The sequence below is a fragment of the Bos grunniens genome, chromosome 17 (assembly GCF_055505025.1).
Source record: "Bos grunniens cultivar Pamir isolate PY7600 chromosome 17, Bosgru_T2T1.0, whole genome shotgun sequence".
Taxonomy (NCBI): Eukaryota; Metazoa; Chordata; class Mammalia; order Artiodactyla; family Bovidae; genus Bos; species Bos grunniens.
The window spans coordinates 11532583-11546480 of NC_141181.1; the positions used below are offsets into that span (position 1 = coordinate 11532583).

Below are 13898 nucleotides of genomic sequence, written 5' to 3' on the forward strand. Positions count from 1 at the left end.
TGACGTGACTGCAGTTTGCAAAATATCCAGTAGATGCCCCCAGAGACCAGTCAACTCATTGGAAATCCTTGAAATTTAAAAGAAGTCTTTTTTATATTGAAACTTTTTCTCTTGCTGTATTTTGAAGTACATAGAAAATAAATTAGAAGTCCTAAAAAATTCTCAACTCCAATAGTTTATTGTGCAAAATTATATATGAGTGATAGTCATGTATTTGTAATCCATATTAATCAACTCTAATAACTGTTAAAATCCTACATGTGCAGTATTAAGAAAAATGCTGTCAGTTTTCATTGTAAAAGCATTGTGTATGCTTTTAAAGTAAAATCATTTCAAACATAATTTTTTCTTTCTAACTCCTCTGTCTTTATATATTTACACGACTAAAGAAATGCTATATCCTTGTTTTAGCATTTTAGAAATAAGTATCCTTTTCACACACAAAAAAAACTATAAAACATACCTGTATAACATTTGATTCTTATCAGTGTGTGTGTGTGAGTCAAGAAATGGATTTGTTCCTCCTTCTAATTATACATAATATCTACCTTCATTGAAAAGTATGGGTAAGAATTGTGACTCACTTTATTCCACAGAAATTATATTAACTGAAGCTATTTAAGTATTAATTTGAGTCAATGTAATTATCCCGTAGGTGATTCTAATAACATTTATCCCTACAATACGAGTTTAAGACTGTTATTACTGACACATAGATAACCCAATAGTGACTTATAAATATTAACTTAGTGGAATAAAAGTATTATACTGCCTTTTGATTAGATATAACATATCTTTTGAGTTTATCTTTGTCATATTAAGTAAAAATTTTATGATCTTGTTTTAGAGTATTGAGCTTATTGAACTGCTTTTGAAATATTTTACTGAATGTGAAGCGTTACCTTGATTCAGTATTTCAGTTTGACTTATGAAAATGTTAAATTACATTAATCATAGAATAGTTGATAATGCATTTTGATTTTGAAAATCTATCTAATAGCTAGTATAAATACTTGTAAGTACAAAGAGAAGATAAATTGGCATTCTGCTCATTTGTGTTTTTCATATTCATACAGTTTCATCCTTTTGTATGTTTGTCTTACGTGTTTGTTAGTGTTACCCCATTAGACCTCACATCTCTGTGTGGGGATCACGTCTGCTCAGTTTGCTTCGCCTGGATGCTACTGGCTGTCTGCCGCCTTGTTTGAAGGAAAGGGATTCTCTCTCCGGAAGAGTCACAAAGTGGCAGCAGTGTTTTTCCCCATTCCAGCACAAACATTCATTAACACGGATGAAGAAAATGGCTTTCTTTTTTTCTTTCTTTTAACTGAAGTATATTTGATTCACAATGTCGTGTTGGTTTCAGGTATACAGCAAAGTAATTCACACACACGCATATGTGCAGATATATATATGTTTGGTTTGTTTCATTGTCCTTTCCCATATAGGTTATTACATATTATTGAGTATAGTTCTTTGTGTTATAGAGTAAGTCCTTGTTGTCTATTCTATATATAGTAGTGTGTATATGTTACTCCCAAAAGACAATGGCTTTCTAACTGGAGTCACATCATAATTGTATAATGATGTCAAAGTTCTAAACAATCAATACAGGCAACAAAAAAAATGTGTGAAGGAGGAAGAGAAAAAAAAAAATTAACATTATTTGATATAATCAGAGGCAGTGTGGTAAAGTGAAAAAAATTCAGAATTTGTAATCAGAGAAACCTGATTATGAAAGCCACCCTTGCCACTTATTATCATGTATGACTTTGGGCAAGCCAAAACCTCACTGAAGAGGGTTTCTTTATCTATAAAAATGGAAGTCATATTTTTAGAGTTATCGTGTGATTTAGAAATGATGTCTGACACATAGTACATGCTCTGTGAATAGTAGCTATTCAAAATGGTTTAAGGCAGAATTTAAAAATGATGTAATATCTCTGTGGCTATTTAATAGAAAGCTCTCCATTCCCAGCATCTTCACACATTCAGCTGCTAGAGAGTTATGTCAGATTGTTCATGTTTACTTTCTCCCAGTATATAGATTTTTTTTATTGGAGTATAATTGCTTTATAATGTTGTGCTAGTTTCTGCTGAACAAGGAAGCAAATCAGCAATATGTGTACATATATCCTATCCCTCTTGGGCCTTCCTCCCACCCCTCCCATAAAGGGAAATTCTGTTGTAAATTCAAAATATTTAGAAACTCCATTGAATAATGCATTTAAATAGTAATAAAAACCCATATGAAATGCATGACCACTTAATTCCATTCTTAAAACCACTTTTCTCCAGCTGCATCCCTTAGCCCGGTTATGCCTTAAGTACCTGCAGTGGCAAAGATCTTCCTTGGGATATAGACTTTAGATGTTCAGCATATCTGTGAATGTCACAACTTCTGTTTCTATGAATAGCCTCTTCTCTGTCAAGAGGACTCTCCTCAAATTCCATAATATCGAAACTTTCCAGAAATTTTAGCAGAATTCTCAGTTTCCATCTATCAGGGTGACTTCAGGTCAATGAGATTTTTCTTATTCTGATTCTGAAAAAGGGCATATTCTAATTTAGATAAGTATTTGTTTTAATATATAAATAAAACCAAAGACTAATAACTTCATATCCAAATGAAAGAAAATAGTGAATTTGAATTCTCTTTATGTTTCTATTTGCATTTTTTAAATTCCTTTTTGTAAATCAAGTAAACTTAGCCTGTTAGGAAATGTAAAACCTGACAAATTCACATATAATAATAGAAATTGACATATATTTTTATTTTCAGATAACAAATTCATTTTAAAAACCAAAAATTATTCTGTTTAAAAGAAATGATATGCATTAACTGCGAAGGTTTAAATAGGAACCTATTTAGTAAAGCATTAATTGCTCTTTCTGGTTCTCAAATATTAGTAATGAGGCTTTAACAATGTCATACATGTATGTGTGTATGTGTGCACAAATGTGTGTGTAAAATAGAATTGAAGTTGGAATAGTCATGTTATGCTTTCTAAATACATTCTATTTGAAATATTTTTTGCAAAGAATGGTCTTTTTAAAAAATGTACTAGAAATTTTAAAAATTGATACCAGTTATATATCATGGATGTTTGGAGCTGTCTTGAGTACCAAGACAATCCCTTCTGAATCAGTTCATGTTCTTTGGTCACAGGCGCAGAGACAGAGTCTGACTAAGTAGAGTGGAAATGATTTTATTAGAAGGATATTTGGTAACTAGCTGAATTTAGGGGGAAACCTGGCTCAGAAGAAAAGGAAACGATGTGGGACACTTGGAAGGATCTAGGTAGCCAGAACCACTTTCAACTCTTGTCAGGATGTTGCTGCCAGGTGGACTGAACTCCGAAAACCTTCTACTTCTTTGTGTTTCTTGCTTCAAGATTCAGAATGCTGGGAGAGAAGCCAGTGGCTTAATGTGGGAGGGAGTCTTTGAAATCAGGTCCCACCAAGATGGCACACGATGTGCCATTTCCAAAAATACTTCAGAGTACTGCGGATGTGGCGCTAGATGCTGAGCGGACCAAACCCAACCCGGGCACCCTCAAGGAGTGACGTTCTGCGTTTCTGTCCCAGCCAGGATGAGCACTGAGACGGCCTCCTGACACACGTTTATTTCTACTGTTTATATCAGGGGTCCCCAACCCCTAGGCCAGGAACTGGTCCCAGCTATGGCCTGTTAGGAACTGGGCCACACAGCAGGAAGTGGGCGGCAGGTGAACGAGCAAGGTTCCATCTGTATTTGTAGCCGTTCCCCATCCCTTGTATCCCCATGGTCTATGGAAAAATTGTCTTCCACAAAACTGATCCCTAGTGCCAAAAGGGTTGGGGACCACTGTTTTAAATCGATGATCTAATTTTTATTTATTTATAATTTATACACACACACACACATATATATATATTCTTTTTCAGATCCTTTTTCATTATGTTATCACAAGATGTTGAATATAGTTCCCTGTGCTACACAATAGGTCCCTGTTGCTGATCTATTTTATACACAGCAGTGTGTATCTGTTAATCCCAAACTCCTAATTTATCCCCCCCCCACCTTCTCTTTTTGATAACCATAAACTTATTCTCTATGTGTCAGGGCTTATTTGAAGCAAGGGTGGATTTCCAGCCCCCTGACCTCTCAAACTTCCTTACCATCCCCCAAACTATCTTTTGGGTACCTCTTGGATGTCCTCTTCAGGTTCCTCAAACTCAAGTTATCTGAACCCACGCTTGTTACCCTTCCCCAAACCTAGTCATCCTTTTGTGTTCCCCTCTTTAGCAAATTGGGTTTCCCAGGTGGCGTGAGAGGTAATGAACCGGAGACGTAAGAGCAGGAGACATAAGAGGCATGGACTCGATCCCTGGGTTGCAAAGACCTGGAAGATGGCATGGCAACCCACTCCAGTGTTCTTGCCCGAAGAATCCCCACAGACAGAGAAGCTTGGTGGGCTACAGTCCATGGGGTCACACAGTGTTGGACAATACTGAAGCAACTTAGCACACACGCATGCACTTCAGTAAATTACCAACTGCCCACGCCCAAAATCTTGTTGCCATCCTAGCTCTTCTCTTTCCATCAGTCCTAACATCCACTCAGTCACCAAGTAGTCAGTATTTTTATATCCTGAATATGTATCACATCCACCTACTTCTGTGTGTCCCTCTGCCTTAACTTCAGTTTAGTCCCATGGCCTCTCCTGTCCATGAACACCAGTGTCTCCTGTCTCTTCTCCCTGCTCCCGGTTCTACCCTCCTCCCAGCCATTCTCTTGCACCTAGTGTGAATTTCAGAGTCACAAGCTCAACGATGCTAAATTGCATCTTTATTTTTTTATATAACTTAATTTTATTTATTTTTTTTATTTCATTTTTTTAATTTCAAATTTTAAATTTTATTTTGTTTTTAAACTTTATATAATTGTATTAGTTGTTAATTTTAATTCCTGGTCCTAAGCCTTGATTCTCCCTAATATAAAAATCCAACCTCGTCCCTCTTAGGTAAAGTCAGTCCAATTCAGTGATTTCTCAGGTTACTCAGATTCTTACACTCCTTCCCGTCACCCTGTGTTCCTATATAGAAACAACACAACACTGGTACCAAGAACACAGCACTGATGCCAGGTAGAAAGAAATAGGGTTACTAGGTTTAGCAAATAAAAATACAACATACACTTCAAATTTCAAAAAACTGAAATTTTTTTGGTATAAGTATTCCCATGAAATATTTGGGATACACTAATACAAAAAATCATTTGTGGTTTATCGGATATTCAAATTTTACTGCGTATCCTGCCCAGTTTTATCTGGCAAGCTCAGGAGAGGAGGTTTGTCAGAATTTACTCCCAGATCTTGATCTAGGACCTTGTGATAGACTCTAAACTCGCCTGGTATCCATTTCTCCTCTCTTATACTAACACAATTCCAGTTTCATTTGAGGCAACAGTGTGCCTCCAAACAGGCAGGATCTTTGTTTTTCTAGTCTTTGCAGCCAGGGATGGCCACGTGACACAATTCTCACCAATGGAACAAAGTGGAATTCCAATAGTAGTCACAGGAATAAAAGTATTCCCAATAATAGAGAAGGACACAGCTGATGTCACCCACCTATCCCATTTCTTCTTGGCTGGAGGGTGGACTTGATGCCTGGACTGGGGCAGCCCTCCAGTAACCAGGGACAGGCAGAAGATAATCCCTGAAGCACAGGCCTTGAACTCACCAGGCCACGGAACCAAGGCTAATAGATGCCTACCTTTGGCATCTTGTGCTGTGAGCAGCACAGACTTCTAGTTTCGAAGGCACCATGAGCCAGGTTTTCTCTTCCTTGGAACTGAATGGGTTCCTAACCTCTGGGTGCTGTCCAGGGCTCTGTCACTGATGCACTTGACTCATCCTTTTCTGTCAGCTCTTGAAATATGCTGACCTGACTCTTTCAGTAGCACCCCAGTGCTGCTTACTCGCAGAGCTACAGCTGTGTCCCCATTCAGTCCCCAGTGGGCAGCACATTTTCATCCGACAGCCTTTTAGCACACATGCCCTTGCTAGGGCCAGTGACAGAGGGCAGACATCCCAGCCCCCTCTTCCCATTAACTTTGATGTCACACACGGAGGTCACCAGACAATTCACGGTCTTTGGCCCATACTGTCAAGGGGCCATGGGACATCACACGGGCTGGTTCTGGTTTTCTTCTGCTCAGAAGCTCTCTGCAGTGACTTTTTCTGCCTTTCCATGCCCTGTGTTGGGGCGGTGGGGAGGGGAGGGACAGACACAACCTGATTCATCTTACATCTCACGCTTTTCTTCTCCACACTCTCGGCCAGAGGGCAGAAGCAAAAATCTGTGCTTGCTTCTCTCTTCTCCATTTCAAATATTTTTGGTCATCGTTTTGACAAGATGGTGGCCTTTGACTTGTGGACCTGGGAATGTGGTTTCCTTACTCTCTTTATGGACTAGTCCTGTAATAATAGGTGCCTTGCATTGGCCACTAGGTTGAGGAGGATTGCAATTCAATTGGGAATCCACTTCCAAGTAATTTTTCTAATATATTGGGTTGGCCGAAATCTTTGAGTTTTTCCATGCAGCTTATACAAAAACCCAAAATAATTTTTTGGCCAACCCAATACAGAAAACTAAGCGCCAAAGAATGGATGCTTTTGAACTGTGGTATTGGAGAAGACTCTTGAGAGTCCCTTGGACTGCAAGGAGATCCAACCAATCCATCCTACAGGAGATCAGTCCTGGGTGTTCATTGGAGGGGCTGATGCTAAAGCTGAAACTCCAATACTTTGGCCACCTGATGTGAAGAGCTGACTCATTTGAAAAGACCCCCATTCTGGGAAAGATTGAGGGCAGGAGGAGAAGGGGATAACAGAGGATAAGATGGTTGGATGGTGTCACCAACTCAGTGGACATGGGTTTGGGTGGACTCTGGGAGTTGGTGATGGACAGGGAGGCCTGGTGGGCTGCAGTGCATGGGATCACAAAGAGTTGGACACAACTGAGCGACTGAACTGAACTGAACAGAATCTCACTGAGTCATTTCCCAGACTCAAACACTTCTATGACTCTATCCCACTCCTAGCTTGGAGTCCAAACTACTTACTGTGCTCTGAGGTCTCCACAATATGGGTTCTGCCCTCCCCTTTTTTAAATTTCCCTCTTCCCACTCCCTTCCTTATCACTTTATGTATTTAGTTCTAGAGCAAAGCTGATCCACTGAGTAAAAAATTCTGGGTGTATGGCACCTAGGCATTTTTGTTTTGTTTGCTTTTTAACCCAACTCACTCTGTAGTGTGAGTCTGTTGCTGGACTTCATCATGTTTCTCAGAGAATCTTCACATACATATTTTTGCTTGCTTCTTAGAAGAATCCTGTGATATAGGTATAGCAAAGACTAATATACATATTTCACAGATGAGAAGAAGTGAAGTCCAGAAAAGTTAGGAAGAAATGGCCTGAACCTCAGGGGTTTTAATTCTAGACTGTCACCACTCCACACTGAAATGCTTATTGATAGTAATATCACATCTTGTCAGTTCTAAATATTTAATTGTCCCCTATTTAAAAATGTAAAATAATTAGTATAAAGTGATATCATTTGGCCTCTGATTACTTGCTTAATAGAATAATAGCCACCACACAGCTATTATTCCATAACCCTGTTTATTTCCTATATAGCAATGTTCATGCTCTGAAATTATTTATGATTTGTTTACTTATTTGTTGGTTGTGTTCTTCCACTAGAATATACACGTCACAAGGGTATTGACTCCATTTGATCTAGAACAGTGCCTGGCACTTAATAGGAAACTCAATAGCTATTGATTGACTAAATAAATACACTATTCAATTGTTTGAATAGTATATTTGATCTGCAAGGAGATGAGACCAGTCAATCCTAAAGGAAATCAACCCTGAATATTCATTGGAAGGACTGATGATGAAGCTGAAACTCCAATACTTTGTCTACCTAATGCAAAGAACTGACTCATTAGAAAGACCCTGATGCTGGGAAAGATTAAAGGCAGGAGGAAAAGAGGACAACAGAGGACAAGATGATTGGATGGGATCACCGATTCAATGGACATGAGACGGTGATGGACAGGGAAGCCTGGAGTGCTGCAGTCCATGGGGTTGCAAAGTGTCAGACACGACTGAGCGACTGAAAAACAACAATAACAACTTTCAATTGTCATTTTATCTCTTTGAATATGATTTATTATTGTTAGAAGTGAAGTAGTAATCTAACAAGTCATTAACTTAATCCTAACTGAAAATAATTTAAAAAATATATTTAGCAAGAGATATCCATAAACTCTTTCTGCATAAATGAATGAGTGAATGAACCTTCATAACATAACAGGAAGCCACTTAATAGAGCTTTGTTTTTATATTCAATGACACATTTAAATTTTGTTTGCCTTACTGGCTTTTTGTGTTGTTTTGGTGGGAGGCTAACTTACTAAGTATTTTTGGATATTGTCAATTACTATGGTCTGAATGTTGTGTTCCTAAAATTCATATATTGAAATCCCATTCCCTGAAAGTGTAGGTAGATGGGGTTTTTAAAAGGTGATTAGGTCATGAGGGTGGGGCACTCATGAATAGGATTAGCGCTCTTATAAAAGAGGCTCTAGAGAGTTCTCCAGCTTCTTACATTATGTGAGGACACAACTAGAAAGTTCAGGCTATGAACCAGGAGGGGCAACCTTCCTGGAGCCTTGATCTTAGACTTCTGGCCTCCAGAACTGTGAGCAATAAATTTCAGTTGTTTACAAGCTACTCAGTTAGTGGTATTCTGTTGTTGTTCAGTCGCTCAGTCGTGTCTGACTCTTTGCGACCCTATGGACTACATACTCTGCTACATCAGCCCAAATGGACTGAGACATCCATCAACTAGCTTATTTGTCCTTATCAAAGGGAGCTCAGCTCTGGAACTGATATATTTATAATGTAATTTCCCTAAAATTATTATATTTAGATAGCTCTTGGCATCTTTCATTAAACTGGAGTTGTTCAATTGTAAGTGTTTGAGGTCAAGATAGCTTCAGCCCTTTCACGGAGGGAAAAAAAAATGGCATCGTGATCCAACCTTTAATTATTATAGGATCAAAAAAATCAAAAGATTTGAAGGATTAAAATAACGAGTTCAGTGTTCTGATTCTTATTCCCAGTTACCGGAACTCGTACACTAAGAACGTCTGTGTGGAGATGCTGCGGGATGGTTATCATAAGTCCTTTACCGAGTTCTTCGCTCTGACAGAGAAGTGGGATGCCCTGAGGGAGGCTGCGAGGGTCCGATCCCTCTCCTGGGCACAGAGACCCCTGGAAGAGCAGCCCGACAAGCTGGATCACTTCTACTACTACCTGACCAGGGCTGAGACAGCTGAAAGGAAAGGTACGTGGAGGGGTTTGGGGAAGCAGCACCGCCAAAACCAGAACAGGGAGCACCTGAGGGCAAGTTCCCAATTGCTTCATATGTGAATTTAAGACATTAGGACACCTTGGCACAATTCAGCCTAGTCAACTAAGCATCTTCATGGAATGGACAGTAGAGAATGCTGGCTCACAAGAGGGCCCAGACACATGGCCATCCTGGTGATGTCACTCTAAGCCTGGGTAGACAGTAAACAGCACCTACTAACATCTCCAGGGCTTCCCAATGTATTAAAATCTTTGGTATCAGTAATTATACGTCTTTATATAGTTTTTTTTCTTTATACGTAATCTGAATATTGACTTTCACTGAGGAGCCCTTTGCAGAGTATTGTAATTTGCCAATTAAACTTATTTTCTAGTATTTATAGAATGGAATTTGAAGGTTTTATCCTTAAGTTCTATGCTTAAGATTTCTATCAGACAATTTTTATTAGTGAATTGTGAGGAGACAGGAAAAGTCTGTAATCCACAATTGTGAATAAAATTGCTAATTTTTTATCTTCCATCACATCATCTCTCATTAATTCCTTTTTTGATATTGTAAATTTTTCCAGAAGATCAATATGTTTCAAGTATTAAAGAAAATATTTTGCTCTCTACTACAGTTATAGTGATGTCATTGTCATAAGCATTTCTTAGTTACATGTCCAGAATTGGTCATTTTTTACAATCAAAAGAAAGGAAATCCCCAAACTTGGCATATACATTTGCTATTCTCAATTGTCTTCTTCTTTGACTTTTTTTGTGTGAAAATACCGTTGGACTCCAAAAGAGAGAAGCTTTAAGCTCCACCATGAAAATGTCTCATTTCATTGTTCAGTACAATACATAAGTGAACTTGTGTGTGTGTGTGTGTGTGTGTATGTGTAGATAAGAGGTGATTCTTTGTATAATGAAAACATTTAACTACAGAATTGACTTTGAAAAGAGTCCTTTGGTGAATTTTAAAATGTGATTTACATATAAGTTCTCAAGAAATTAACTGTTTTAAATTTTAAAATGCTATTGTAAAAAAACTTATTTTCTAGGCTGGCCCCAAATTCTGAGGTGATATTTACACTGAAAATAGAATTGATCAAGATAAAATTTGTTCATAAGTCATTTTTTTCAAGTTGAATTAATTTGATTCACTAAACATTTTAAATAGAAGCATTCATTTTAGTAGCATAATAGCATAAATTTAGGCCAAATACATCAGTAGTCATAAAGTATCATAAAAGAAACTTATAAAGCATTTTATAATTACAAAGAAACTAGAGTGCTAAATAATCTATTTGAAGGTAGAAAACTTTTACTTTATAATATTTTATTTGAAAAAGTAACTATATTATATATAAATTAAAATGATTCTCCAATCCCCCAAATTTAAAAAGTCCAAGCTTCATAATAGCCAGTGTCTTACACACATACAAGTAGTAAAATATTTTTATTACTGAGTACTTTGTCACATGTTCATAGTAACTAAGGTTCTATTTGATAAATGAAATAAAATTACTTCTTGCTCAGAACAACTCTTCTGTAGGGTTATTGACTTCAAAATGCTGTGGCTTTTGCCTGGTTAAAATACAAAAAGTTAAAATTATTGCAAAAAAAAACATTATTGGAAATACATCAGTTGAAGGACAAGTAAACATTTATATGCTTCTTTAAATAGAAATGTGTAATTTTTTCACATTCAACACATGAACTTTATAGGATAAAAACTGTGATTTAAGAATGTCCTAGAAAGTAGTGCAGGGAATATGTACAGAAACTCTTATTAACTTGAATTAATTCTAAATCTTAAAACCCATGTATACCACACACTTAATCTAGAATACAGAAATCTGTTCCTGGATGATTTCACCCCATATGGTTGTGAAATCTGAGACAATTATCTAGAAGCAGCGTCGTATCTCTGAGTATTCTCATTGCTTCTCATTGGAAAGACCATCACTCTAGGGTCACAATGAAGTTCATTTAATCAAAGCTATGGCACTAACAATAGTCATCTCGGGTCAGTTCTGTCTCTTGAGACTCACAAAGCAGAAACCTAGAGTTATTTAAATTACTTTTCAAAATATCACTTTCTGTTTTATAGCAAAGAAGTGTTTAAAGGAAGCCAATCATTCTTTTTGGATTATTTTCCATTTGTTACAAAGTATTTCTTTGTCCCTGATATCATTCTTATATGACCCAATGTGAGTCATCTCTGTACCATCTGTAACATGATTAGGGCCTGGTGCCCCATGGGGCTGAGGAAGAGATGGCAATAATGGTAATGGGTAACCGAATCAATAGATAATTCAAACATTATTTACACTTGACTTTAAATTATTGTCAAGGGTTAAGCAGCAATTTTTTTCTCTAATAACATTTATTTAAGATACCCAAAGTATGTTTTACTCAAGCAGAGTCCCACTGGATGTTTATACAGTTTATGTAAAGAAAAACAAAAGTGAGTGTCTGGTGAAATAAGTTTGAGAAACAACCATGTGAATTAACATATACAAAGCAGGTTGGTTTGTTGCAGGACTTATCAGAGCCTTTGACATATTAATGAGCTGTGTGTTTCACTGAAAGAGAGAAATTAGTAGGAGCATTTTCCAAATTTATTTCATCATGAGATCTCCTTTTAAGGTAGCACAGTGAATATCAGTCTAAAGAATAAATCAACAATAAAATTGATTTTCATCTTATTAATATAGCTGCTGATAATTTGAGGAAATGTTGTGCAAGCAAGGAGAAAAGACTGCTTAGAATATAAAGGGTATAAACCATGTATTTGGATTATTCAAAGGTTCAAAACTTTCAATTTTTCCATAGAAGAATAGCTTAGCTGACAAGTAGTCTTTAAATATGTAATCTAAATAGCTTCTAAGCAAAACCAAAAACTTTATCAAATGTTGGAAATAATTTTCTATTAAAGCTTAATTACTGAAAAATGGAAAATTATTTTAGGTTTGCATATATATTTTTTAAAAGCTCTTTGTATGACTTTTTAAAATGGAAGATATGAAATGTTTTATTTACAGGTTTTAAAAATAGCAGCTCTCTAATCACTATGTATGTGGGTTTCCCTGGTGGTTCAGATGGTAAAGAGTCTGCCTGCAGTGCGGGAGACCAGCGTTCGATCCCTGGGTTGGGAAGATCCTCTGGAGAAGGAAATGGAAACCCACTCCAGTATTCTTGCCTGGAAGATCCCATGGGTGAAGGAGCCTGGCAGGCTACAATCCATGGGGTCATAAAGAGTTGGACACAACTGAGCGACTTCACTTTCACTTTCAATCACTATATATGAGAAAGAATATAAAATATTACAAAATAGACTTTAATGCTCTATTCATATTAGGCACGGGTCCAGATGGAAAGATAAAGCACAAGAGAAGCCAGTTCTGAAATGAGAGTATTTGTTTTAAATAAATTGCTCAGGGTTTTACCCCCTACTTTTCACCTAAGCTATTGCCTATTGTGAATAACCTTAAAAGGCAGAAAGTCTCTGCAGAATCTCCAGTTCCTTCAAAACTGGGGAATAGGGAGAATGTATTTTAACTTTAATTTTTAGTTCTAAAACTTAACTTTGAGATAAATCTTAATTTCCTATGGAATTATGAAGCAGCGATTTTCCAGGGGGCATAGTGACAAAGAATCCACCCACCGATGTAGGAGACGCAAAAGACGTGGGTTAGATCCCTGGGTCAAGAAGATCTAGAGGAGGAAATGGCAACCCACTTTAGTATTCTTGGGCTTCCCTTGTGGCTCAGCTGGTAAAGAATCTGCCTGCAATGTGGAAGACCTGGGTTTGATCCCTGGGTTGGAAAAATCCCCTGGAGAAGGGAAAGGCTACCCACTCCATTATTCTGGCCTGGAGAATTCCATGGACTGTATAGTCCAAGGGGTTGCAAAGAGTTGGACATGACTGAGCGACTTTCACTTCACATTTTCCAGTATTCTTGCCTGGAAAATTTCCATGGACAGAGGAGCCTGGCAGGCTGCATGGGTTTGCAAAGAGTTGGACACAACTGAGCGACTAAACACAGCACAGCACACACAGTGTGTAAAAGCTGACATTATGTAGGTCTTAAAATTTCTTTGGGAACATTGGAGTCACTGTGTACAGTTTTCAAAAGTTAATTTTTGATGTAATCAGCCTATTGTCAATTTTTTCTGAGCCTTTTGACTTTAATCTTATAGAAGTACCAATGGGCAATATATAAATGCTTTTCATAATTGTAATTCTTTCAGGCATATATAGATTGACTCTTCTGATAGTAGTGAGCAATTAATATCACTTAATTCCAAAATCACTGCAGATGGTGACTGCAGCCATGAAATTAATAGATGCTTACTCCTTGGAAGGAAAGTTATGACCAACCTAGATAGCATATTCAAAAGCAGAGACATTACTTTGCCAACAAAGGTCCATCTAGTCAAGGCTATGGTTTTTCCTGTGGTCATGTATGCATGTGAGAGTT

General features: G+C 37.3%; 1 protein-coding gene across 1 annotated transcript in view; it reads left to right on the forward strand.

Annotated features, from left to right (window-relative positions):
- TTC29 (tetratricopeptide repeat domain 29) overlaps positions 1-13898 on the forward strand; it is a 279515-nt gene that overhangs the window by 31787 nt on the left and 233830 nt on the right. Inside the window, exon 5 of the mRNA XM_086346476.1 lies at positions 9180-9403. Within this exon, the coding sequence (XP_086202602.1) occupies positions 9180-9403 (224 nt within the window). The remainder of the gene's footprint in view (positions 1-9179; positions 9404-13898) is intronic.